This window comes from Plectropomus leopardus, chromosome 5, assembly GCF_008729295.1.
Source record: "Plectropomus leopardus isolate mb chromosome 5, YSFRI_Pleo_2.0, whole genome shotgun sequence".
NCBI classification, from domain to species: Eukaryota; Metazoa; Chordata; class Actinopteri; order Perciformes; family Serranidae; genus Plectropomus; species Plectropomus leopardus.
Genome location: NC_056467.1, coordinates 31,853,730 through 31,881,524, shown reverse-complemented (window position 1 = coordinate 31,881,524; position 27,795 = coordinate 31,853,730). Strand labels below are relative to the sequence as shown.

Here is a 27,795-nt window from a genome sequence, read left to right as displayed (position 1 = left end):
TAAGGAAAGTTATACTTTATTGTCCCAACGGGAAATTTGTTTTGGATTCAAAGCCACTGTAACATACAACACAGACACAAACATACAGTTGTACGTGCAAACACTTGCCATGACGTGCCTAAAGTCATAGTAAAGTGTGTTTCATTAGTAAAAGAAGTAAGAGTATGGTAGGTTGACAGAAATCATGAAAAAAGCCACATTATAGCATCTTAGTAAATTATAAACAAAGAAATAGTATAGTATGTCATCGAAAATATTTTAAAAAGTCAAAGTATAGTTTGTCATCCAAAATTATGTGAAAAAGTCATAGTACAGCATCTCCTAAAAAACCATGAATGAAAGTCAGAGTATAGTATGGCATCAAAAATTATGAGGAAAAACTCAGTACAGCATGTTGTTTCAAATCATGAAAAAAAAGTCTTATTATTGTCTTCAAACACAACGTGAAAACGTCATAGTATGGTATGCCATGAAAAATGATTACAAAAATTCATGATGTAGTATGTCACCCAAAATCATGAAAAAAAAAGTCATGGCACAGTATGTTGCCAGAATTCATAAAACCTCATTAGATATGTCCCCTGAAATTCATCAAATATCACAGTATAGTATGCCTCCCAATTTCATAACATGTCGTGGATACTATGCTGTCAAAATTTAAAAAATAATTCACTGTATAGTATGTCGTTTATGGATCGAGATGTTTTCTTAATTTGTAGTGTGCACAGCTCTCAGGGCCACTGTACTCCAGGAGACAGCTTCACTGTCACAGTTAGAGCGCTGATCGCCAGGATTTCTGACTGAGTCACTTCTTTTTTAATGGTTTTGCTTTTAACTCCAAATGACAAACATGTCTGGGCACTGTTCATGTACAGAGGTTTCTCTGTAACTATGTGTGTGTGTGTGTGTGTTTGACACCTGCAGGATTACAGTGTCCCTGTATGCCTCCTAAAACAGGGTCTCTGTCTGTGAGAAGCTGAGTCCGCCCTCTAGGCACCGGGTCCAAGAACGACTCTGATTGGTCAGTTTCCTCCAGACAGCCCTGAAGATGAAGTACAACAAACAGTCAGAGGGAACTATGGAAGCCTAAATTAAACATCATAACTTAGTTTCATAAAACTGTCAATCATCTTCTACAGTTTTCATTGAGAAGGGTGAAATCATGGCATGAATTTTAAACTCTATTTTGGATTTAGTTATGACACACAATCGGAAAGCTAATTGTTAACTGAAATATTGCTGTGAAGGTGAGTCACAGTGATCATTGCTTCAGTGTACAACTCCGCTCATTATCTCACTGATACCCACTGACGTTATGTTCTGTTTCTGTCATTTATGAAGTGGAAAAAATGTTGTGATCATCCTGTGAACTGTGGGATCTCACTGCAAACTGAACTGTAAGAAAGCAAACTAACAGTTTTTCTTTGACAGTCACGACTGTGTTCTCTCTACTTCGCAAAAAGGTCAGAATTAGAAATGTCTTCTATCATGTCAAATAATCTTCCATTCAGATGTTTTTTTCTTCAACTTGTTCCTAGTGAGCGTTAAATCAATATTAATCCTTAGGGCCCACATTATTTTACACACACTTGTATCGCACTGTGCACAAAATACAAAATCGAGCTCTAAAAAAACATTATACATTAATATCATTTTCTACTTTCATTGAGTTTTTTTTTTTTTAAATCAGTGCTTATCATGAATATCAGATAATTGTTAATTTTCAGAATTTTAACCATCATTTATTTTCAATTTTAGGATGCCAATGTGGTTTTGGATGAAAAACAAAACAAAAAAACAACACAATAAGTAAATATATTTTAAATACCACATTTAAAAAAAAAAATAGCACAGCCTGGGATATGTCAATTATTAGTGGCAACGTTGATCTCTATACATTATTATTTTTGTGCAGTGTCAAAACACCACACGGATACCGCTCTGCACACAAAACGTGCTTTTGAAAATCAGGCTATAAAAAATATTATACACTAATATGACTTTCTACTTTAATTGAGTTTTTTCTTTAACAACATCAGTCCTAATCATAAATATCAAATAATCATTATTTTTCAGAATTGTAACCTTTTAAATGCCAGGTTTTTGTCATGATGCCACTATGTTTTTAGATTTAAAAAAAAAGTCAAAAACTGTCAGTCCTACTTTTTTTTAAAAAAAAAAAAAGTGGAATAAGCAAGAAAAAAACACAACTTTCAGATTTTTTTACCCTTTAAATGCATGGTTTTTGACAAACACAAAAAAAATTATTATTTTCAATATATTACATGTAAAGTTTTTTTTATTATCACAGCCTGGGACATGTCAGTGATTAGCAGCAAAAAAATGACTATGACAGAGCACCTAGTGGAAATAGCATGAGTTTTCTCCATATGCCAAATGTGGTAAATATGACTGATAGGATGATATTCTGTGATGAAGTTGAAGAGCAGAGACACAAGTTAAAGCTTCAATCGGGAAACGTTTATTACGAGCACTCGGGTCGACACAGGAACGAGGGGAAACATGCAAGTGGCCGACAACGAACAGAGAAAAGACAGTGGTATTTATGCAGTTGTCATGACGTAGACGGTTGGGATCAAACTCTAACATGTCAGGAACTAAGGTTCTCCTGAGAAGTGAGGAATGTGTTTGTGTTTCTAAATTTGCTGGCACTGGTCCATCTCAGGTATCTATGGTCAACTTACAGGCGCTTAGGCTTCACTATATATGGGTAGCTCCTTACTTGAGGTAGACTCAAGAGTCTCAAACTAACTATAGAGGATGCATAATCCTAAAAATACAATAGTCAAAATGACAAATTCCAAGTCAAAAACCCAGAATGACACCCAGAAATAATACAAGTCATGTTTTTATGCTTTGATGGCTGTGGGATCAAAAATGTCCGTATGAATGGGTTTCAGTGGAGCATTTTTTGATCCTAACTATTTGAATGTAACAATTTAGTGTCCACAGTGTATTTTAGACTTATTGCAGGAGCTGAGCTAAACATTCCAAGATTAAACAAAAAAATACACAATCTTGCTAAAACGTATGCAATGCGCATGAACACAGCCAAAATTATAAAAAAAAAAGAAAAATAGAAGAATGAAAACCGTATAAAATGGGAGGGGGGTTGTAAATAAAGTCAATCTTGTCAAGCTTACTTTTCTTTCTTGCTCTCAAGCACTTTTCAAACTTCTTTTAAAAAGTTGCTGGATAAACATTTCCTCTTCCACTCACCGGCAGTCTGTGGCTGAGAAGTTGTTCCTCTTCTGGTGAGGAAGGATCCTGTTTCTGTCTCTTGTCCTGAATCATCAGCTGGGACGGCAGCTCATCGTCTGCGTTATGACACCTTACAGCGAAACAGAGACATTGTTAACCATGTGGAACACTTGTCATCCTTTCTGTGAAATGCAAAATTTTTAGTTGCATCATAAACTTTGTACAACCTGCAATGAAACACATAGGTAGCTAATGTTAACATTCAGCCGTAGACGTGAGCCTGATACAATTTACTAATCTGACCTCAAGTGGCCACCGTACACATTATTAACTCTTTGATTTATCCAACATCTTTCCTGTGACGCCACCCTCAGGACAAACTGCACATTTTGTGTATCACTAGATGTAAAGATGTAAGAATATCAACGTTGTATTCATTTTCAGTCAGTCTTGCTGCCATCTTGTGAATTTAAGTGTCATCAGTCAGCATTTTAGAAAGTATTACAGCATTACATGTATAATGTATAAGAAGCTAGTCATATTTTAGAAAAGTTATGAAATTAATCAGATTTGTTCCAATTATGCAGCTCTACTGTTCATCAGCCAGTCCTACTTTGTAGTGATCCTTAAAAAAAATTTAATAAGCTAAAAAAAATTTAAAAATCAATACCTGGCTAATTTTCAGATTTGTTACCGTTTAAATGGGTTTTGTCATGATGCCAGTACTTTTTTTAGATGAAAAAACACAAAACATATCACAGTCTGGGACATGTCAATGATTTGTAGCAACACTGATTGTAACAGTGCACCTAGTGGAAACAGCATGTATTTCCTCCAAATACCAAATATGGTAAAAAAGACATCAGGTGGAAAATAATAAAAATGACAAATTCAAACTCAAAAGCCCAGAATGACACCCAGAAATTATACAATGCATGTTTTTATGTTTTGATGGCTGTGGGATCAAAAATTGTAGTTTGAATGGGTTTCAGTGGAGCATTTTTGGCACTTCACAGTCTGAATATTACAACAATTTAGTTTACACTGTGTATTTTAGACTTATTGTAGGAGCTGAGCTGGAAATTCAAAGATTAAACAAAAACACACAATCTTGCCAAATGTATTAACATATGTATTAACACAACCAAAATTATCAAAAAATGAAGAATAAAAAGTACGTAAAATGTGCCAAACAGTCCCTAAGGGTTGATGTCATGATATTTCTGTTTTTCTCTAGTGTCAGTTTATAACTCTAAACTGTGTTGTACTGGGTGGACTGGGAACTCCCCCATAGTACCGTTTCTTTCTCACTGTGACTGCAGGCGATACAGTTGAGGAATCAGACCAAGAGAACGGAAGTTTGGCGGCTTCCTCTGGCAAACTGCTGAGGACGGTCAGCTGGAAGTCATCGTCCATAGAGATATACGGAGCCAACAAATCCAGATCCATCGCCTCCTAACAAAAGACAGATGGGCAATATTTCAGTTTTTCATTTCAAGACTCAAACTTGAAATTATTTTCACACTGCTTTTTAGTTTTTACAAAGTTCACATCTTGACACTATCTTGTAGCATGTTGATATTCTAAAGTCTGTGTAAAATAATGAAAATGTGTTCTGAATTTGTCACAACATAGAGAGATATATTATTAAATAACTAAAAACATTGCAAAGTTTGTATCATTAATTTATTTTTTTACATCTTACATTGTCTGCACTTTGGTATTATATGGCAGGTTTTCAACGCTCTTTGTTTTTTGACCAATTTTCACCAAATACTCAAGATTTCTATGAGATCGGATTACATCGTTTTCCTTCCGAATTTTATTCTGAAAAATAAAAGCTCAAAACACGACACTGGATGTGGAAGACAGAGGAGACAAAAACATGTTGTTTTTTTTAAGAGAAGATTATGGACATTTTCTGCTCTTACCTCCAGTGTTTGTCCATACTTCTGTTCATCTTCTGGCCTGACGGCAAACAAATTCTCCATCTCGCTGGTGTCCATTAACTCTTCCTCACTGGGACTCTGAAGGAAGTCGACAGACATTGAGACAATTAAAGAATTTAATCAGACAGGGACAAGAATACTTTTAACATTTTGAAAAAGATTTGGGGTCATATTTACCTGCTCAGCATCAGATGAGGAGGCTGATGATGATGATGAAGGTGGGGTGTTGGGGCTGAAGATGTGTGAGAGGAGCTGCCGCAGCTGTGGAGTGCTCAGGTCCTGAGGGTGGTCCGGCACTGAGTCTGGACTGGGCGGACTGACAAACGACAGCTCAACAAATGCTGACGGAGACAGAAAACACAAAGAACTCAAAAATCTCTGTCGAATAGACGCGCAGAAAAGACTCAGGCCACCAGGATTTCTTTAACGCTTGGTGGTACACACTGAACACATCCATAACAGGCACGATGTCTGGGAGGACGTACTGGCGTGGTTGGCTTCAGTCCCACGGCACAGGTGATCAGCGATTCTATATTTGCCTTCAAATTTTTGTTCACCCAGTATTTAAGTTCTTATTTTTTTGTTTACATATACACACACACATATATATATATATATATGTACTCCCCCAGAAAAAAAGGACTTAAAAACAAATTTTCTCCAATTCTACATCACCTGCACTAATCTATATTAGCTGAGGGTGCAGAAAACAGCATAACTTCTTGAAATCAAAGCAAGGCAGTTAGGCTGGGGCACCAGGCCCCCTAATCACTAAACCCACCCGATAACAAAAAAACAGCTGGATGAGGGGTCTGCCTCTCCATCTGCTCCAATGGATCTATTGATCAGCTGTGTGATCAGCCAGGTGTGTTTTTAGTTTTCATTGGGCCTACTTTTTTGTTCGTTATTGAAATAATAAAATGAATCGCTTAGGCTCAGTCACTTGGGTTCGGACAGGAATGAGCGGCCCAAGCCGCGCTCTGGCAAACTGTTTTCCGGCACATTTTGTAAAAACAAAACAATAGCTGAACTATTTTTGAGCATTTTCACTATTACCTCGTTAACCAGCTGCTGCATGTTGGATGTCAGTAAAACACAGGACGCAGTGGTAAAGACTGTTCATCACAGACAGTGTGTGCACTCCATTTGTGTGTTTTGACCCACAACATAATGATAACCTGGTCAGTTCACAGCGACACAGTTCAGTACGATCACCTCACTGCTTGATCTCAGCTATCTTCCTCTTTTGTTTCTTCTGTTGTTCATAACACCAAAACGCTTAGTAGACAGAGCACTGCCTCCACCTGAATGAGTGAAACTAAACACACCAGCTTGAACCTGTGTCCATGAATCACAAATTTTGGGGGCCGAATTTCCCTCTTTCAGATGTGACCCCCGGTCCCCCATGGAGATTACACACATGGTCGAGGGCTCTAAATCAGGAGAAATGTGATGCGGGGTGGACAACTGGAGAGGGCAGGGAAAATCTGAAGGGTTGGCAAGTTTGATTCTGCCTCCTAAGGGATAAAAATACAGTGTACTTCACCGTCCTATGCAAGCCAAACAAACATTTAGGCCTGGCGGGGGTCTCGCTGACATTGTAGGGGAAACACTGCAGTTGATACAGCCTATGTGCTTCCAAACCCTCCATAAAATACATAATGTATTACTAGTTAAAACTCACAAAGCGAAGCTGGCTGCAGCCACACTGCAAAGACAGAGCCCATGTCACAAGTTTTTTGGCTGTTATATACTTCCAGGGTTATTTCACTTATTTAGGAACCTTCTAAAGCAAAAAGGACTATTCAGCTGCAGCCTTGTTTTATATAAAAAACAGAAAAAGGAAAAACTCCAGCGTAGACAACATGCTAATGATTTTAAGATACAATAAATCTAGTTCAATAATCTGATGCTTAAGTAAATATAATTGGTGTGTCTCACCTCCTGTCGGTGAGACGATTACGTCTCCGGCCTCGGGAGGCAACTGGAGATGCTCCTGCAGCTCCTCTTTCAGTCTGAAGAAGAGATCTGCAGAGCTGCTGGGAATCAAAACTGCGTCCTGAGTCTGACGCTCACTGTCACAAGTCACACAATCTTCTGGTGGAAGTGCTGGTGAGAGGGGTTCAGCTTCAGCCACCCCGCCACAACGGATCTGCTCCATGGAGAAAACAACGTCTGGCTGCTCTATGCCACTGCAGAAGAAGATAGTTTGCTGTATGTAACTCTACCTGACATCCTGTCTACTGCTGCAGCTCTAAAAATACCAGCTGTGCCGTGGCTCTATGAGACATGAGTTTGCTGCTTTTTAAATACCTGAGTATGAAGTTGAGGCAGACGACGGCCTCCGGCTGCGACGTCTTGCTGCTGTAGAGGACGGTCGCCTGAGTCTCGGCCCACACAAATCCACCTCTGTTGGCCAGGAAACGATAGTGTCTGGTGCTCACCTGACCTTTGGACAGCACTACAGCAGACAGGGACATACAGAGAGAGAAGAGAGACACAATGTACAAACATGAAGGGCTGAAAGATTGCAGAATTGACAAAATGCTCCTCCATGTGCTGATAACATTTGTACAACTCTCATATCTTAAGTTCAAATAAATATGATATGCATTCCTCTGTGGGCTTAAAAAAATATACAATCCTTGAAACTATAGAATAAAACTCTTAGGGAACTGTTTGGCACATTATATGTGCTTTTCATTCTTCATTTTTTGATAATTTTGGCTGTGTTTATGCATATGGTGTAGATTTTGGCATGATTGTGTACTTTTGTTTAATCTTGGAAATTCAGCTCCGACAATAAGTCTAAAATACACTGAATTAAATTGTTAAATTCACACTGTTAAGTGCAAAAAATGCGCATCATCAAAAACAGCCATCAAAGCATATAAACATGCATTGTATTATTTCTGGGTGTCATTCTGGGCTTTTGACTTGGAATTTTTCATTTGTACTATTTTCCACCTGATGACGTCATTTTTACCATATTTGGCATATGGAGAAAATACATGCTATTTCTACTAGGTGCAGTGTTACAATCAGTGTTGCTGCAAACCACTGACATATCCCAGGCTGTCAGCAGCAAAAAAGTCTACTTTGCATGTAGTATATTAAAAATGATTTATTTATTTGTGTTTTTCATCTAAAAAAGTACTGGCATCATGACAAAAACCTGACAATTAAAAGGCAAAGATTTGTTAGATTAATGAATATTTGATATTAATTAATAGGACGCATGATTTTTACTAAAAAAAATAAAAAAAAAACTCAATGAAAGTAGAAAATAAAATTAATTTCTAATATTTTTTACAGCCTGATTTTGAAAAGTGCATTTTGTGTGCAGAGCGATATGAGTGCAAGTATTTGACACAAAAAAGGTAATCTATAAAAATCAATGTTCCTGCTAATCATTGATATATCCTGGGCCGTGATAATCAAAAAATGTATCATAATGTACTTAGTATGTAATTTATTAAAAATAATTCCTTTTTTGTAGGGTTTTTTTTTCATCTAAAAAGACAGTGGCATCATGACAGAAACCAGGCATGTTAAAGCTTAAAATTCTGAAAATGAATGAATATTTTATATTAATGATATGGATTGATGTTGGTTTAAATAAACAAAATCAAGAAAAATCAAGAAAACTATTATTGTGTAATATCTTTTACAGCTGATTTTGAAAAGCACATTTTGTGAACAGAGTAATACTAGTGTGTGTAATATTAAAGTGGGCCATCAGGGTTAAAAAACATTGAAAATTACACATTGAAAAATATCAATACTGTTTTCAGCTAGTTTTTTTTGTTATGAACATATTCAAGTTACGTTAAAATAAGTGAAACATTGCAGCTTTGTTTACAACAGCTTTGTTAACAACTGTTAGTGTTTATTTGAACTAAATATACATGTACAGTGTGATGTTTTTCTGGTAAAGCACACATAAACTCACGTGTGTGCAGGCTCTTTTTGACGTGATCAGAGTCGAGCGCATGATGAAACTCGTAGGCTGAGCGACCAATCAGATCCTCAGGTTTGTATCTCACCAACTCTGTCACCCTGGGAACAGAGAGATGAATTAAAATCATTAACAAAAAGATGTAGTGATTTCTATTTCCCTCTTTTTTGTCTCACCGTGATGTGATATTCCTCCAAATGAGAGACCTTCCAACCACAAGGAGGTCAAAGGTCGGGATTGGTGTTCATCCTACCTGCCCTCGCAGTGTGTGAAGCGCAGGTCCATGCTGTGACGGGTGAGGAAGGTGCGTGCATCCAGAGGGAACTCCACGCTGGACGGGTGGGGGATGGGTTCACACAGCAGGGTCATCACTCTGCCACCAGGCGGCGACGTGCAGCCGCCCCCCGGCTGAAGCATACGACCTGCACAATGGAGGACCTGAAACAGAGAGGGAAGATTAAATTTAAGCTTGAGGAGTTGGGCAAAGTGTTGTTTCATGTTTTACAAACAAATTCATAAACTAATTAACTGAGAATTTTTTTTAAGCCAAACAAATCAAATGTAGCTTTATGCTTTTTATGTGTTTAACATCATCAACAGTACAAAACTTACTCCAAATACAATATTCAGAAAATATAAGTATCTTTTCAGGGTCCTGTGTGTGAGATTGATACTGTGTTCACAATAAAAGCAACAGCAGGACCCGCTACATTTTTGTAGTCGCTGTTTAAGTGCTGCTTGCATGCTCATAATCGTAGATTCTTTGTGACAGGCTTGTGTGTGTCTGCTACTTGCCACAAAGCAACTCAAATAAACACCATCCAGAGTTTGTATTTGGTCAAAAAAATTGCCTTTGATCAACATTTGAGCCTCATTTGAACATCACATTTGGCAGCCCACTGCATCACTGTGTGTGAGGCACAATGAACAGAAAGCTAGCATAACATCAGCTAAGGGACTATTCCTTATTTATGAGAGGGGAGGGAGTGGTGCAAAAAGGGGGAAGAATGTCAAATAATTTTCCAAGCACTGGGGAGGAACTTTTTTGTTTTTTAATTTTGGTTTAGGGGAGGGACATAAAAATTTGAATGGCTGTATTTGTGTCTATTTTACCATAGATTTTTCTAGAAAACTTTCCTTAAAAAAAAAAAAGAAAGAAAAAAGAAAAAGACCACTTATCATAGCTGTAAAAACAGAAATTATTGTTGTGTTTTCACATTTCTGACAGTATCATTGAAATTTCCCGATTTCCCAATCGTAATTAGGACTTTGGAGGGCTGTTCATGTGCTCATGACCCATAAATGTGGTGAATGTGATGTGCTGAGGAGCATATGAAGTTATTAGAAGTAAGGGTGGGTGGTAGTGGCTCTGGAGTGGGTGTGGGAAAGGGGCCCAATTAGGAAAATTTTGTCCCTGTTGTTCTTGGCTGGAGAGATCTATCCACACTTGACTTCAGCACTGAGATAAGTGTGTGTGTGACTTTAAACACAGTCTCTGGTGACACTGAACCTTCCATACAGCAGACTTGATGTTGACGGTGTGCCCCCTGCTGGTCAGAGTGCTCTTCATGCGCAGGAAGAAGTCCCTCTCATTCAGCTGTTCTGCCAGTGGTTTCTTACTCAAACCTGAAAGCAAAATGACAAAGCTAACCCTCCTCTTCTTTGTTTTTAAATTAAATTGTTCTCGCCAAAAACAGCAGATGATATCTTGGCTAAGCACCTCAACTCAACATGATCTCAGATGTCAGCATAAAAACACAGATATTCAAATAATGAGGGAAAGACTGGAAAATAACCAAACTATGATAAAATAGTCAAAAAAGGCAGTGTTTTTGTTTTAAGATAAAGTGCAGGATTTTCCTTAAAAAATACGCATAGACTTATAGATTTATGTCACACTCAAAGTGTGTAAGTGGTGTATTTATCTGTAGAGCCTCTTTTTTCTTATTTTGTTATGTTCTGGCCTCTACCTACATAACAAAATTGTTCCCATATGAACCGGGGTTTGGCTCGTGCCCAGGGGCCCTTCTGTGCAGAGTTTGCATGTTCTCCCCGTGTCTACATGGGTTCTCTCCGGGGTCTCCGGTTCCTCCCACAGTCCAAAGACATGCAGCTCAGGTTAATTGGTGACTCTAAATTGCCCTTAGGTGTGACTGTGAGTGTGTGTGGTTGTTTGTCTGTATGTGTCGGCCCTGCGATAGTCTGGCGACCTATCCAGGGTGTACCCTGCCTTCCGCCCGATGACAGCTGGGATAGGCTCCAGCCCCCCCGCAACCCTTACGAGGACAAGCCGTTACGGACAATGAATGAATGAATGAATAACTGATTGATTTATTTACTTTTTTTTTTTTATTTATTTTACCTATTTTATTCATGTTTTATTTATTTTATTTGTGGTTTTATTGCTTTTATTTGTTATGGTCTATTTGTTTGTATTATATTATATTGGTATTATGCGTCCTGCATCTTGCATTATTTGTCCTCTTGTTTTAATAACTTTGTTATTAAATAATTGCGCCTCGCTTGAGCTCACTCGACTGTTTGGCTTTCTGTTGTTGTATAGCCTTCAGTATTTCCCATTCCTGTTTTTGCTTTGCTTGTCAAAACACTTTGCAAACTCTGTTTAAATGTGCCATTAAAATAAAGTTATTATGATATTATTTAGGGCCCGACCAATATGGATTTTTGGGGGCCGATGTCGATTCTGATATTAGGGAATAAAAAAATTCAATAACCGATATATCGGCCGACTAAGTTTTTACATTTTTCAATTAAAAAAAAGACAAAAATATGGCGTGTACACTCATGGCCACTTCATTAGACTAAACCTATTACTTTTTAAATGTTGTTGACTGTAAGAAAACCGATAATTCTTCTTTATGGTTATTATTGAGGTGGTAATGGTGTTGGTGTGAGGAGCATCATACTGAGGTGTCTGATATTTTGTCAACCCCTGCCTGTTAGACTGTCTCCTGATGTACCCATGTCTCATCATTATTATTATTATTATTATTATTATTATTATTATTATTATTATTATTATTATTTTTATGTATTTATTTATTTTTATAGGGGCTAAGAGCGTTTATTCTAATACACGGGGCGCTACCAATAACACAGAGCGATAGATACAGTAGGATTAGGCCAATCACAGTGCAGCTTGCTTCAGATGACGTGCGTTAATGTAAGAACCGTCTGACCTCTCTCCAAAGGAACCATGGTAAACCAATATGGCGTTTAGCATCGATGCTAATATACTTTTATCACCAAAATATGAATAAAATATGGACGGGAGACACCCAATATCGGATCTATCATCACGGATTTATTGAACAAGGTCCCGTAAAAACACTCGATTTCCAGGGCTGAATAGAGAAGCTTCTGAAAGAGCTATGATGCATCGGAGACATCCCCGTGAACAGCACAGACGGCAGCTTTACACTGCCGAAGAAAGAAAGAAAGACGATCCGACAAAGGGTCTCAGAGTTACGACACTTTACATAATGTGGAACACATTTTAGTCGCCGGCGACTACGCTGGCTCAGAGGGTTAAGCTAGGATATCCTAACTTCAGCTACTCCACTCTGCTGTGGGCTGACTGTGGAGCGTGACATGAAAGGAGTCGGAGCGTCCTCTACTGGATACATAACACAAGGACATAATTTCTAAAAAAAAACCCCACCATATTCCCTGCATTTTATTAGTGAAAAATAAGTGTTAACATCGGCGTCAATTGGCCGATTGACGATTACTCTCTAATTGCTATAATCGGCCGATTAAATCTGCCGGCCGACGAATTGGTCGGGCCCTAATATTATTATTGTTATTCATGGGCACTGCATGCAAGTTAAGTCGGGACGAAATTAAAAGGCAGCAACACAAATTCAAATGTAATGGGTTGAAATTCCAAGTAGACAAAGTTTGTTTAAAAAAAAAAGTGAATGTGGAGTGGGCTGTATGATCTGTATGGAAACCAACAGAAAAAGGAAAACGAACGTGCATCTTTAGATTTAAAAAAAAAAAAAAAAAAAATCAGTGAGCATCACGTACTGTGTGTTTTTTAATCTGGTGGAAGCATTTTTTAGTCAAAGTCTAAACAACAAAAATATGATGGGCTGTAGTGTGATTTAGCGAGCTGGCCCCATTGCTTTTCTTCCTTTTTAGTTTCCTTGCTTGACAGCTACCTCGCTGAACTGCTGCGGCTTGCACGGATGCGGTGTTCACACAGAAAGCGTCACTGCTACAGAGCTGCCTGCTGCTCAAACTACTGTTTTTCCACTATTAAGGCTGATACTGCAGCCACTGCAAGCCTTTAGTTAACAACTGAAGTGATCCTGTCAACAGAAACATTGTTGCTTTTATTTCTGAAACAGCAAGTCCTTCTTGAACACTGTTTGTTTGTGAAGATTTTATTGTGATAATAAAGAGAGCGTCTGACCTGGGGTCAGCAGGTCTCGGAGCTCCTCCTGATCACAGGGATGAACAAAGTCATAAATACTCTGACCCAGCAGCTCCAGCTGAAAACAACAAACAGCAACAACTGTCTGTAACAAACAAAAGGTGACGCATCAGCTGCATCCATGCAAAAGTTGAAATACATTAAAATTGAGTATTTCCTGAAGAGAAGAGAAGAGAAGAGAAGAGAAGAGAAGAGAAGAGAAGAGAAGAGAAGAGATTTTTGCTTTTGCTTTTTATTATGAATTATGAAAGGTGCTATACAATAAAAGATTATTATTATTGTTATTATTATTATTATTATTATTATTATTATTGTTGTTGTTGTTGTTAATTGCACATTATGAAATTGCACAACGTGATACTGAAATTGCACAGGTTTAAGTCTTTTTGGTGTGTGTGATCTCCTGGGAGCATTGCTGGTCGTACAGTCTGACTGCAGCAGGGAGGAAGGACCTTCACACACTTTGGGTGAAGCTGTCTGTCCTGTTTAGACATGATTCTTTCAATTAAAATACTATTTATCATACCTCTATGTATTTTGGGCAAGTATTTGGTATGACTGGTGGCTTGGATAATATGTATTTTTTCTTTACTCAATCTCAATCAGTTTATTTTTTTTAACAATTCATGGCAGTTCTGTAAAATCAAACAAAAAAGCTAAATCTGTTGAAATCACTGACAGTAGGTGTTGCAGTAGGTGTGAACCTTACTGAGGGAACAGACAGTGAATCTGATCACTGTTTGATTACATCATCACAGCTCTACAGTACACAGCACTGTTCACTCTGTGCTCCTGTCTGCACTCGTCATAACCGAGCTGTGTTTCAACGATAAACCTGATCTTAAACAGGGCTAAGAATAGATCGAATGGACGACTTCTCTCTGCTCCGGTTACTCGGCACAAGTCACGTACTGTCCCAGAGGCTTACAGTAAAAGCTCTGCTCAAATCCAAAGAATACATCACTCCTCAAAAGATGATATCCTCACCCTCCTACCTCAAAATGTAGAAAATTCTTAATGATTTTGAAGTCATACAGGCTGGTTTTTAAAAACAGCAAAACTGTATCAAAACATCTGTTTAGGAACTCTAAAACAACCTGTGCAGTATAATCCAAGTCTCATCTAACTTGGTTCGATTTCCTGCATCCATAAAAAGCTTTTAGAGAGTTGTTTGACCAAGAGACAGTGAAGAAAAAGCAGCTGTAGGACACATCAGTGACATGAGAGAGGTGCATATCACACAGCATGTTTTCAAAACGAAACCTGAGAAAATTGGTTTGTTTTCTTGGGAGGAAGGCAATGAGCAAGTTAACAACACATGGCCAATAGAGTAGCAAGACATTAGTAAGATATTACAAGAAAATTACCTAAAAAAAAAAGGACAGAAAATTAAAATATATACATATATATATATATTTTTTTTTTTCTGTAACATAGTTTTAAACATATAATTATAATGATTATTAATATAGTTTTCTGGATATTTCTCTGTATTTTTTAAATACATTTTTTAAATAATTGTCTTCCCTTTTTTATCGCTAATTTTCAGGTCCTTTTATTTGTGACTTTTAACTAATTTCTTGCAATTTTCAGAACAAAGTTGGTCATTGCATTTCCCCCCAAGTTTCTGAAAGAATTCAAACCAATGTACTGAGCATTCAATAGCTTGTAAAAGTTGTCTGAAGGCAACACAAGAAAAGTGATGCTGAACCAGGTTTTAAAGGGTAAAAAAAATATAAGAAAAAACACACAAAAAAAAACTTAGTGTGCATATGCCTTTAGACCCAGAGTTCGTTAAACTTGCTTTCTGAACAGAGCTCAGGTTGTGTTCTTACCTGTGTGATGCCGATGTGTCTGCTGACGTTTTCAGTCAGGTAAATCATGTCTCCCTCCTCAGTCATCACTATGATGAAGCCAGCCAGCGCCTGAGGACAGAAAGCATCCATTGGATCCTCCTCCTCTACAGAGTCCTCCTCCTGCTGCTTCTCACCTGCTGGAAAAAATGACCAGGTGATTATTATAATATTCTAAATCTAAGACGATATTCATGCCGCCACACACCAGTCAAGTTACACTTACAGTTTACACCGATGTCGAGCAACAGCAGAAACCGGTGCTCGACTGCTGTGGGTAAAATCAATGTCAAAATCAGAACTGTCTCAATTTTATAGGTATTAAAAGGGGAAAACTAGAACGTAATCCTAGTTTATCTTTATTTATATACCACTTCTCAAGCTTAAGCACAAAGTACTTCCCAGATAAAAAGGTTTACAGCATAAAATAAGATTCCAGAAACGCATGTAGCCCCTCCCCTGCCCCCTTATGACATAACCAAAACAGAGCACAACAGAACACAAATAATAAAATAACACTGCACTAAATAAGTAAGCAAAATGTGGATAAGAGAAATAACCATATGTATAAGCAAGCAGATAAGACAAAAACAAGACCACTATCAAATGAAAAGACAGTAAGTTAAAAATATAAAACAATCAAACAGTAATATTAAGGGTTAAGGCTTTTTTTTTTTTTTTTTACAAAAGTGAGTTTTTAAGAGATGCTTAAAAAAAAACACACACACACACACACACACACACACACACACATTCCCCCCTGCATTTTTTGTTGATCCATGACTGTGACCCAGCAGAAGCCGTTGCTCGACTGCTGTAGGTAACATCAATGTCCAACCCCGAACTGTTTCAATTTTATATCTTTTAAAGATATTGAAGGGCAAAACTTGAATGTAATGTGAGTGTTTTTACTGTTGATTGTGCTAACTGTCACAGAAATTATGGCCAATAAGCCAACATTGAATGACTACATTAAAAAAAAAAATCCTACATTTTTTTGTTTTCTCTGCTGTTGTGAAAAAGTATTGAACCCTGACCCTAAAACAAAGGTACATACTGAACTGTGAATTTTGTGTACAGTTGCATCCCTGATACATTACACACTTTAAGGTGCCATCTCTACTGTATCATGACAACACAAAATTGTAAATTTCTTGATATTTAAGAAATCTGTGGGACGCTCAGGTTCTATCAGGTTGGACGACCACCTGAAGATTTGCTTCTTACCAGGTCGGAGGAGGCGGTGCATCCGCAGGAAGCTAAGGGCGGCTCTCATGATGGCGGATTTGTCCAGGTGCGTGCAGACTCGGCGGGGGAGCGGCAGAGTGTGAGCAAGTTCATAAAACACTCCAGTTTCCTGACTCCGCCTGCATCTGGCTGCATCGCGAGAACGCAGCTTCCTCTCCTCTGCTCCTCTAGAGGAGGAGGAGGAAGAAAACAGAGGGACAAAGGGACAAAAAAGATGTCAGTGAGGAGTCCAGGATCATGTTACAGTCCCACATCTACTCAGCATTGTTGACTGGGACATGCACGGACATTCTGAGGAGATCTCTTTCCAACCTAAAGAAAAGGAAATCCTCCTATTTTGATGTCACCCATCACCATTCACCTAAATGATAAAAACAATGGACAAACCATGGGCCATCACAATAAGATTATACATAATATGATGTTAATTCCACTACAGAAAAGACTTGCAGATCAATTAAATTAGGTAGGAAACAAAGTGGATATATTAATATCAGTTACTAGCCAAATGCGTATATTTATCTGCATATCGGATATCAGCAAAAAAAAAAATCCACTACATTGTGGGACTAATAAAGGATTATCTTATCTTATCTTAGCTATCATTTACTTTTAGTAGTTGCACATTTTAGTATATGCATAGTAGCTCTAGCAAGAAAGCAAACGCTTAACTGTAAAGCATACCAGGCGAGTATACTACAGAGATAACAATGTTATTTTATAATAGGAGTAGCCAGCTTGATGGCATAAATGCATAAACATGGCGGGCAAAAGTTCGGTCAGACATGGGAGTTTCAAAACTGGATCATAATGATCCAAACTAAATATGTTTAACATCTTATAATGGTTGTTTACATATAACTTCCAGGGTTGAAACCCCAACTTAATGAACACACTATGACAGCGCTGCCTCAGATGGTTCATTTTTAGTTTAAGTTCTTCATTTAAGTGAGTACACTGAAACTGGTATATATTCATAGATGGCTAAAACACACTCTGGCCCCATCCACAGCAGCGTTTAGCGTCTGTGCCGGTAGATTTGGTTTATCAAAGACGCTAGCAAAGCAACACGGGACATAAAAAGCACAGCAGAAACTTCCGATAGGTTGGGCCACCGTGTCTAATTATCTACCCATAAACGGGACAGATTAAAAACTGACAGCATGAATGAACAAGTTTGTCGATTTGACACTGCAGCCCTCGAGTGTTTGTTGTTGTTAACGCGATGTCGCAGTTGTCAGCCCGTTAGCTAACTAGCTAGCTAACATTTGCTCATCTGATAGCATAATATATTAAATAAGTAAGTAATTTTGCGCCCTGTGATACAAATGTGACCTGCTGCACATTGTTCGGAAGCATGTGTTGCGATTTCTATTCACTGAGCATCCTGTTAGATGGACTATTAAATGATAATCATGATTTTCACAACTAAAAACGACGAAAGAGACTCACCCCACCGGAGCCCTCGATGGTCTGAGCTTGTGTCCAGTGTCACGTGACAGAGGTCAAAGGACTTTGAGTCACTTTTTTATTGAAAGTTATCGTTTATCTCATTCGCGACAGCAAAAAATAAAACCCATTTACACTCATTTCTTTTCTGTAGAGTGCCAGCTCAGCCAAAGGACGCTGAAGTGGTTCAGCGGTTAAGGGAAGTTAAGGGAAAGGCACATTGTTTAACCCTTTGAAAGCTTAACAAATTGGCTTGTTTCTTTCGAAAACGTTAGGAGAAGGCCATGAGCAACTTAACAAGAAGCATAAATTAGTAAAAAGCTACAAAAAAATACATGAAAAATAGCAACAAAAAATGAAAACAACAAAAAACAAAACAAGAGTACACAGAAAACTTAATGTTCTAAATATACAATATCTTGCAATTTTTGGGACATGTTTTAGAAGAACAAGTCAAACCAGTTTGCTCAGGGTTCAACAGTTTGAATATTTGTGAAAGATGCCTAAACACAGGACAACAAAAGTTATATCAATCCAGGTTTCAAACCCAAAACATTATACTTAGAGTTGACAAATCTGAACTAGATTATTCCAGAGAGGCAAGAGATTTTTTTAAATCACTGTTTCAGATTTGTGAAACCTTTATTCTAATTGTGAAAATGCAAAAAAGGGAGATTTCGTCACATTTTTTCAGATGAATACCACACGGGACAAGGAACATCCATCCATCCATCCATTGTCTACCACTTATTGGTCTGGTCGTGGGGCAGCAGCCTAAGACCCAAGGTGTTCCCAGGCCAGCTGGGAGACATAGTCTCTCCAGCATGTCCTGGGTCTTCCCCGGGGCCTCCTACCAGTGGGACATGCCCTGAACACTCACCAGGGAGGCATCCAGGAGGCAACCTAATTAGAGGCCCGGGCCACCTCATCTGGCTCTTCTCAATGCGACAAGGTCAAGATCAAAAACCACTTTACTTCTATACCGGTCAAATCTGCGCTAGATCATCCCAAAGGTCAAAGATGATTTAAAACACAGTTTAAACATTTGGAAACCTTTATTCTATCTGGGAAAACAAATAAATAAGGGAGATTTCAACTTCCTAATTTGAGAAAAATGAATGTAAATTACAGTGCTCCGGCAAAATCTGAATCAAACTATAGAACTCTGTCCAACTTTCAGTCTTCTGGATTTTAGAAACAGGACCAGTTGCTTAAACAATACCACTTCACCTTAAAATATAAAATAGACTCATTCAGGATGTGTACAAGCAGCAGACACTTAAATTGATTGCTTAAGCCTTTTTTAAAGATAACATTTAGCCAAAGTTAGGATAATTTTTGGACAAATGATCTTTTTCTTGTAAGGCAGTAGTAAAGAAATGTGGTCAAGTACAGAGACAGGTTTTATTCAGGAATATGGTTATTACAGTGAGTTAGTTCAATCTATATTTTCACGTGCAATAATAAGTGCAAGAATAGAGTAAAAAGATAGTATAAGCTCAGAAAATATTTGCAAAATCAGAAATGTGGACTTTTGCGCAGAAAAGCTTGAGTCATTTTGACAAAAAGAAAATAAAAGATGGATAAATTAGAAAAAAATTAGGCAATTAAGGCCTAACAAAAAAAGGTATGGCCATTTAATTACTTTTAAGGCCTAATATTTATGAAATTGAATTTAAGACCTGCAGACACCCTGCATACCACACACTGTGATCAATATGAAATTTGTTCTACAACAACAAAGATCTCAACTACTGCCCTTTTAAAGTCTTATTTAAAGTCTGGCTTCTATAACTTAAGATTCAAAAATCCTGAACTCTCCTAACAGCCAACTGTGGTGATTTAAAAAAAAAAAAAACACATCATGACCAGAAAGTTCAGCTCATTTATTCCTGAGAACAGAGCTGATAGTAAAAATAGAGAAAACTGTCCAAAAATGAAGAGAAGAGAATGTTATTTATTTTAGTTACTGGGACAGTGTCCAGGTCCTTCCTCTCTCTTTATCCGTCCCACGATACGCCTCGCACAGCTCGGCCTGGATCAACAAGTACTGACATGACGAGTACGGTTTCATGTCTCTCATTCACACAGTGTTTAATGCAGCAGATGAATATGCAATCACATTAAATGAGACACAGAAACCAAACAGCAGAAATACTACGCTCCTCTTGAAACAAACTCAACACAAGAGGTCGACAGATTATCGGCCTGGCCAGTTGTTGGTGCCTATATTTGGCATTTGCCAATTATCTGTACCAGCATTTTCCTTTAATGATGGCAGATGAAGATTAATAAAAAAGTGTGCGTATCATGCTCAACCAACACCAGGGAAGGCAGTCTGCGTTACATGCAAAAAAGTGTCAGCATGGATTGCTGCATGGATTTCACTTTTTTATTAAAATTTTCACTGACCTTTTTAAAAAAAATTACATTTAGTTCAGTTTTGTGTAAAACATTTGCTAAAGGCATTTAAACAAAGTTTTGTGGTGGAGTTTGTGATATTCCAAATTCAAAAATTTTGTCAGTAATATTTTCATTTTTATTGTAAATGCATATCGATTCCAAATATCAGTTTTCGGTCTCATTAAGTGCTAATAATCGGCATTGGTATTGGCCCTGAAAAACCAATATCTAGTGCCTAGTGACATACGCCTGTTCATGTTTTTTTGTGGTGTTTTTCTTTTGTGGGGTCATTTTAATGACAGCGCCCACCTCCCAAATTTTTTCCACCAAAACAAATTCACCTCTGACATACTTTTGCAAGAGCACCATTGCTGCATCCTGGACTTAGCGCCACCTACTGTGATTGGTTTAAGGAAATAAAAACAAACTAGAGTGTTTTTCCCGTACATAATAAAAATAATAAACACTGTGCATCTGCTGCGAATACGACGCACTGGACCTTAAACGCTGTGCCCCATTCTGTTTTTGTACGGCGAGGCATCATAACTAAGAGAGAGATTACAATGAACCTAAATACAAAAACCAGTTGTCTCAAATTATTTACTTGTGGCCAAAACTTTTTTTGTTTTGTTCAATTAAAACGTTCGGGTTTTTGTCAAATAAAACTAAAAGACAAAAATGACTAAAATATGACTAAAACTAATAAATGTTTTCATCTCAAGACAAAGACTAAATCTAAAATCGCTGCCAAAAATTCACGCTGAAGTGTATAAAAATGTAATATGAAACATTAAGGTCCACATTAGCGTCTGTTTTAAACAGTATAGCTACACTAACTTTACCTTTTGGGGTGAAATGTGGACAACTGATCTAAGTAATAAAAAAAGCTGGGAAATGATTAAACAAGAACAAAATCACAGGTTTATCTCAGATAGCTTTTCAAACTTCACATCACACCACACTACTACAACTGCTGACAATATTACTGCTGCTATTAATTACAATGCAGCACCTCAAATATGCACCATTTCACAACAACAACATGTGTGCCAGCTGGGAGGAGCTGTACAGAACAGAGTGTGTTTCATCAGTGAGCAGAACTGCACGTAGGCGACCGTTTCTCATCACTCGGTGTGAGCATGTGTGTTTGTGTCTGGGAGACGTGTAAAGGCCTGATCGAGCTCTACGTGACATGCAAGAAGTCTGCGTGTGAGTGTGTGAGCTGGAGAAAAAAACAAATGTAAACAGCATTTTATTAGAGGAGGGGAGAAAAAAAACACACACACACACACACACACACACACACACACACAAACACATAATAATAATAAAGACGTTTAGCCAATCAGCTATTTTAAAACAATGTGAGCTACAAAGTAAAAGATAACCAGTAGGCCGGCCTCTAAAAACACAATGTCCTCAACCACAGGGGAGGGACGGACAGAAAGATATTTAGCATGTCAACAGTGGCCTACACACACACACCTCATGTTTGTGTGGACATGTGTATTAATCTCTGAATGACACACTGACCTCGCTCCGTTAGGGTTGGAACAAACTGTTCACCAAAATACAGAAATGTTGAAACACAAAGTCGAGTGTTTTTTGGTGAACACACACACTGAGTGACGACATGCAGTCCACTAAAGCTTCCAAACACACACACAAACACACACACACACACACACACACACACACACACACACATACACACGACCCACTGACACTGGCTTGTGGACGATGATGTTGCCAATAATATATTCTTTCAACTGCATTTATATCACAACTCAACAACTGCCAGAGACAACTGTCAGTATCAGATTCATGGCCACATTCAATCATTCATTCATTTGCATTTGTCACATGGATTATACCAGATACAACTCCAGTGAAATGTGACACTATCAGCTCCTTTAACCCTTTGAAAACCTGAGCAAGATGGCTTGATTATGTTCCAAAACATTGGGAGATTGTGACGAGAGGGAGGAGAAAGAAAGGAAAAAGAGGAAAGCAAGAAAGGAAAGAAAGAGTTTTGTTATTATTAAAAGTGTGTGTAGTGTCTGTATGCATCAGCAGAAATAATTAATAACGCCAAACCAAACCCGCCCTCTGAAAACCCAAACATTCAACGCTCAGTTTGTTTATGTTTTCATGGTCTTGTTTTTTTCTTGTTTTTGTTTTCTTTCATTTTTTAAGTATCTTTATGCTCATTATTGTTGTTGCTTTTCTCATTTTTATCCAATATCCAATCTTATCTTTGCTTTGCTGACTTTGTAATTTGTTATGCACTATGTTAGTGCACTATGTTAGGCTCTTGTTAGTTTGCATTATCATGTTTGCAACTTTCTCTGTACAACACATTTAATCTACCACTGTGTATGAAAATTTTTTTATACATTAAATGAATTAATAAATAAATAACATAATATAATAATAATAAATGCTTTATAGATAAAACTGCCTCACCTTTCCAAAATCAGTAAGTAATAATTAAAAGTGCAAAAATCCTTTCACTATATATATATATATATATATATATATATATATATATATATATATATATATATATATACATATACGTATATGAATTGTTTTTTTTCTCTGAGGGTTATTGAAAAGTAAAAGTTACCAGAGAGGAATAATATTCTTACTCACTTGCTATGTTATATTATTCTATGTTAGCTATTCATGAGTTCCCACTGTCATGGAAAAACTGGAAAAGACATGAAAAGGTGATAAGTTAAAATCATTGACACTTTTGGAAAAGTTGTGGATTTTTTTTTTAGCGTGTGATGAAACTGATACATAATTGTTTAACATGACTACTATAGGTCCATATGTCACTGCACGTGTCTTTATTTGCTCCTCGCGTCCCTTCATGCGTGCCATCCTGCGGGAATTATGTCTGAAATGTGTTTTAAGTATGTTGTCAATGGAAATGTGTGGGAACCCAGTGTTTTTAAAGGCTCTCTGGGACTCGGCCAGTTGCAGTGAACACGCCGCGCGACAACTCGGAATAAAAAGACATTAAAAAGTGTGTTTAAATCAATAATACTTACCGTTTGACCGCGACGGTTTCCTCTCTCTCCTCCATGTTCACAGTGGAAGCTGCTGTTGTTTGTGTTTGTTCTGGCAGGACAAACACTGAGGACACACAACTTCCAAATGTGTCAAGTTCACATCTGTGACGCGGTTTCCGGTCATATTTAAAAAATAAAAGTCTCACCGAGGAAACAAAAACAAACCAGTGTTCTTTCCCATAGCTATAGCAAACAACGCTGCTTGGCTTCCATTTAACCCTTTGAAACCTGGATCGACGTCAGTTTTCTTGTGTGTCCCATTCAGACGCCTTTCACACGCATTTAACCCTTTCAAACCTCAGTCTGGTTGGATTTCTTTTAAAACATGGCCGAAATGCCCCACAAAAAAAAAAAAAAAAAAAAAAAAAAAAAATTAGGAAAAGGTGACAGAAAACAGATGAGAAAATTAGATTTTTTCAAGAGAAAGATAGAGATAGAGGGAAAGATTATTAGATATGAATAATATTTTTAGAAATAGGGCAAATGTCCAGAAAACAATATTATTATCATTATCATTATTATTGTTATTAATATTATTATTTAATCTATATATCTAAATATTAGGGTTAGGGTTAGGCTTTTCTTTTTTCATACTAAAATTTTAGGTAATTTTCTTGTTACATGTAAGTTCCTCCCATGTTTTTGAAAGAAATCAAGCCAATTTGTTCAGGTTTAAAGGGTCGGAGCTCAAGCATGTAGGAATTTGTTTGTTAACTGTTTATTAACAGTAATATAATATAATATTATATAATATAATGTTATCTTTAGTGTAAAATCACCTGAAGAATTGTTTGTTACCTTAAAAATGAGACATTTTTATCTGAAATTCTACAAATAGATTTGCATAATGATCCTAACCCTTTACGTTTTAACCCTTTGAAAACTGAACAAATTGGTCTGATTTCTTTCAATAACACAGGGAGAAGGCCATGAGCAACTGCAGTCAAAGCAAAGCATAGAGAGTGAAAGAGTTTAAAAGTAACATATGGCTCTGTGCTGTCCCCCAGTGGCAGCTGTCTTTTTCCAAACTTCTGCAAACATTTTAAAGTCTACTGTATGTTTTATATCTTATGGTTCATTTAAACTGCCACTCAAAGTTGTTTCAGGTATTTGATTTTTTAATAAAAGTAAAGATAAAAGCAATCTGTTTTGCCAACGCTACTGATACAGTCATCTTATAATTACTGATAATGTATATAGATATCTGGAGATACATCAGAAATAGAAATAGGGGATATTTTGAGTCAATAAACTTGTTTCTTTCTCTTTTTTTAAAGACCTGATCAGACCATTAATTGTCATTTTTACTATCAGGTGATTTCTGTGTCCATATATATATATATATATATATATATATATATATAATATATTGTGTGTGTGTGTGTGTGTGTGTGTGTGTGTGTTTGGAACATAACTAGAAACAACTGGTTATTCCAAATATACGTATAAACGTATAAACGTGTACGTATAAAGTTAGATTTGTCTTCATTTTAATTTTGATTTTATTTGTGTGAACAGATCGACAATGCATGTGTTATTGTATAATCTGTAAATATAGAACACCTTTCAAAAATACAACAAAAAAAGATTTCCAAAGTCACAAAAACGCAGCTGCAAACGTAAAGATGAATTTTGCAATACACTGACTATGCAATTTGTAATTTTTTACTGCTGTTACAAGTTTAGTTTATCTGTCTGAGATGTTGGATCGTTTTATGATTTTTGTCGTTTTTATTTATTCCCTTTGTACCACTGAGAGGGGTTGCACATAAATTTTGTTTTACAGCGGTTCAATGATAATTAAGGCATTCTGTTCTAAATCAAAAAAAGACTCAGTGTGCATTAAATGTAAATCTGGAAGCGTAAAATTAAGATTCACAAATAAAAACTGGATTCATGAATATCATAATATCATACTACAAAATACTTTTCATCTATTTGTAAATTAATTATATTAATTTACAGATTGTTTTTTATTATTTGTGGAATTTGCAGCTGTGTCTTAAATTTGCAAAATGGTTTTGTTGGATTAATATTATGAAAGTATTTATTACAAGGAAACACTCATACACAAGTCTGTTTCAGGTTTAACGTTTTAATAACAGATCTCCATATACAAACTGGATACAGTGATGTCATCTGCTGTTATAGCTCCCACCAGAAGAGGCGTAAAGTGGTAAAGTGTGTGAAAAAGTGTGCGTATGTGTGTGTGTGTGTGTGGGGGAGGGGTCCGTGCATGTGGCAAGTGTTTGATGATCATAGTGAATCTGAATTTTACACACACACAAACACACAGAGAAAAATAAGGGGAAAAATGTCTTGTTTCAGTCTGAAATGTCCCATAAAATGATCAAAACACAGAATATGTGTTTCCTTGGTGCTGAATATTTGAGTTGCTGAATAAGCAGTATAATATGGCATTTCAGTTATTATTATTACTTTTTAAGTCTGTAGGCTTTTTTATTTTGTACTTTCTGCTCAAGTAGCCTGGGATACAACATATGTAAAGGTGAAATTTTGGAGTTTAGTACTCGTTCAGCCAAATTAAAATCATCACCTTCCATCTTTCTGGCATTTAGTCTGTTGGCTTTGACTCGTGGAAATACAGGGTGCACCTCTGCTCTGCAATCAGGTTAAATGAATGACTGGATCTACTGTGTTTTTTTGTGTGTTGAATTTCTTGTTTTGGAATGGAACTCTTGTCCTGCAGGATGGCATTTAAAAACATCCTTTTACAAACTCTCCCGCAGCTCGCGCAGTATAATTCAAGTCTTATTTATCCAGTTGTTTACTCAGTGCTTTCTAAACACATGCATTTTCATTAAAGCATAAGTATTGGAGTCTGGATTTGAAAAGAGAATAGTAAGATTTTGGTTCATTTTTAAATCATTAAATACCAACACATTCTCATCCCAAGTTGTGACATGTTGCCAGTTTGCAGTGGACTTCCAAGTCTACATATCACGCTCTAGGCATCCTTCTGCGTCTGCCGTTGATGCTTCGGGATGCCACTATGATGTCAACACAAGCACATGGAGGGATTATGCTGCGCGTGGTTATGTTTAAGCAACAAAAGCTCATGACAACCAACGCCGGGATATCAGCGAAAGCACATGCTGGAAAAGATGGCTTTGTGCTCCTCATATTACGTTGGTACCAGCAGCATTGGTGAAACTGTCAAGTGGCGTATCATGTGGAGGTGACAGGTTTCATGCAGCCGTGTTCTCAAGCGAGTATCATGCATCATGCCGTCTGGTGTTGTATAATAACACCACAAATGGTTCTGTCCGGCTGCGTTCTCAGCTGACACCATCTGGAGGCGTATCATGTGGATGCAAAAAGTGTTGTTTTTTTTTTTTGCATCAGGATCATACGCCGAAAGCACTGTCAAAACGGCTATGGAATGAGAACGGGCTGCAAAAACAGATTCCTCTCTCTTTTTGAATATCATTTTTACATGTGACATACTAACATACAGTTTATACGGACTGATCTCTTCACATTTACTTTTAGCAGCAGGACCTCATTTTTCTCTTTCTGGTACCCAAGGGATGGTGTCATACATTAACCCTTCGAAACCTGAGCAGATCGGCTTGATTTTCAAAAACATGGGAAAAAGACAAGGAGAAACTTGATAAGAAATTACACAAAAATTAGCAACAACAAAAAAAAAAAAAAGTAAAAAGTACAAGAAAATCAAAAATAAAAAAAGAATAAGTAAATAAATAAATAAAAGAAATAAACAAAAAAAAAAATGACGTGACAAAAAAGTGTTTAAAAATATTAGTACTCTGCAAAATAATTTTAAATACAGTATTATGATCATTATAAAAATAGTTTTTGGACATTTTTCCTTAGCAGCATTTAAAACCCCCAATTCCAAATCTACTATTTTCTTGCAATTTGCAGAACATTTCTTACCAAGTTGCTTATTGTCCTTTTCCCCAAGTTTTCAAAAGAAAATTAACCAATTTGCTGAGAGTTCAGAGGTTTAAATACTTATGTCTAAATTTAGCACAAGTAAGTGAAGGTGATCCAGGTGTCAAAGCGTTTTGCAGGGGAGAGAAATGATTTTATAGGTCAGTCAAGTATTCTTCCTTGTCAGTGGAAGGTCAGACATCAGATTCCTTCTAACAGCTTGTGCAGCAAAATGCAGCTGTTTCACATGTTCACC

At 37.1% G+C, this 27,795-nt stretch overlaps 1 protein-coding gene across 7 annotated transcripts; it reads right to left on the bottom strand.

Moving 5' to 3' along the window:
• Positions 1-23,717, bottom strand: hif1al (hypoxia inducible factor 1 subunit alpha, like). Of its 7 annotated transcripts, none has more exons than XM_042486118.1 (15): positions 23,601-23,717; positions 16,669-16,856; positions 15,668-15,712; positions 15,424-15,578; positions 13,568-13,673; positions 10,649-10,755; positions 9,383-9,567; positions 9,124-9,230; positions 7,485-7,632; positions 7,113-7,363; positions 5,349-5,512; positions 5,154-5,249; positions 4,520-4,677; positions 3,241-3,352; positions 1-1,042 (listed from the first exon to the last, which is right to left on the bottom strand). In XM_042486118.1, exons 1-15 carry the CDS (start codon positions 23,633-23,635, stop codon positions 890-892), a joined length of 2,010 nt encoding a protein of 669 aa, XP_042342052.1. In that variant the 5' UTR covers positions 23,636-23,717; the 3' UTR covers positions 1-889. The 7 variants fall into 7 exon arrangements, with proteins under 7 accessions (XP_042342052.1, XP_042342051.1, XP_042342053.1 ...); XM_042486117.1 differs by having other exon boundaries at positions 10,640-10,755; positions 23,601-23,715; XM_042486119.1 differs by having other exon boundaries at positions 10,640-10,755; positions 13,568-13,646; positions 23,601-23,714.
• Between the last annotated feature and the right edge of the window lie 4,078 nt (positions 23,718-27,795).

Bases quoted from the DNA above. Each gene is read 5' to 3' on its own strand.
- hif1al (XM_042486117.1), bottom strand. From the start codon at position 23,635: ATGGAGGAGAGAGAGGAAACCGTCGCGGTCAAACG. The intron at 10,756-13,567 runs GTCAGACGCTCT...TTTTGCTTTCAG, and splicing joins CCGAGACCTGCTGACCCCAG to GTTTGAGTAAGAAACCACTG. The intron at 9,568-10,639 runs GTTCAGTGTCAC...TCTCTGTTTCAG, and splicing joins TCAAGTCTGCTGTATGGAAG to GTCCTCCATTGTGCAGGTCG.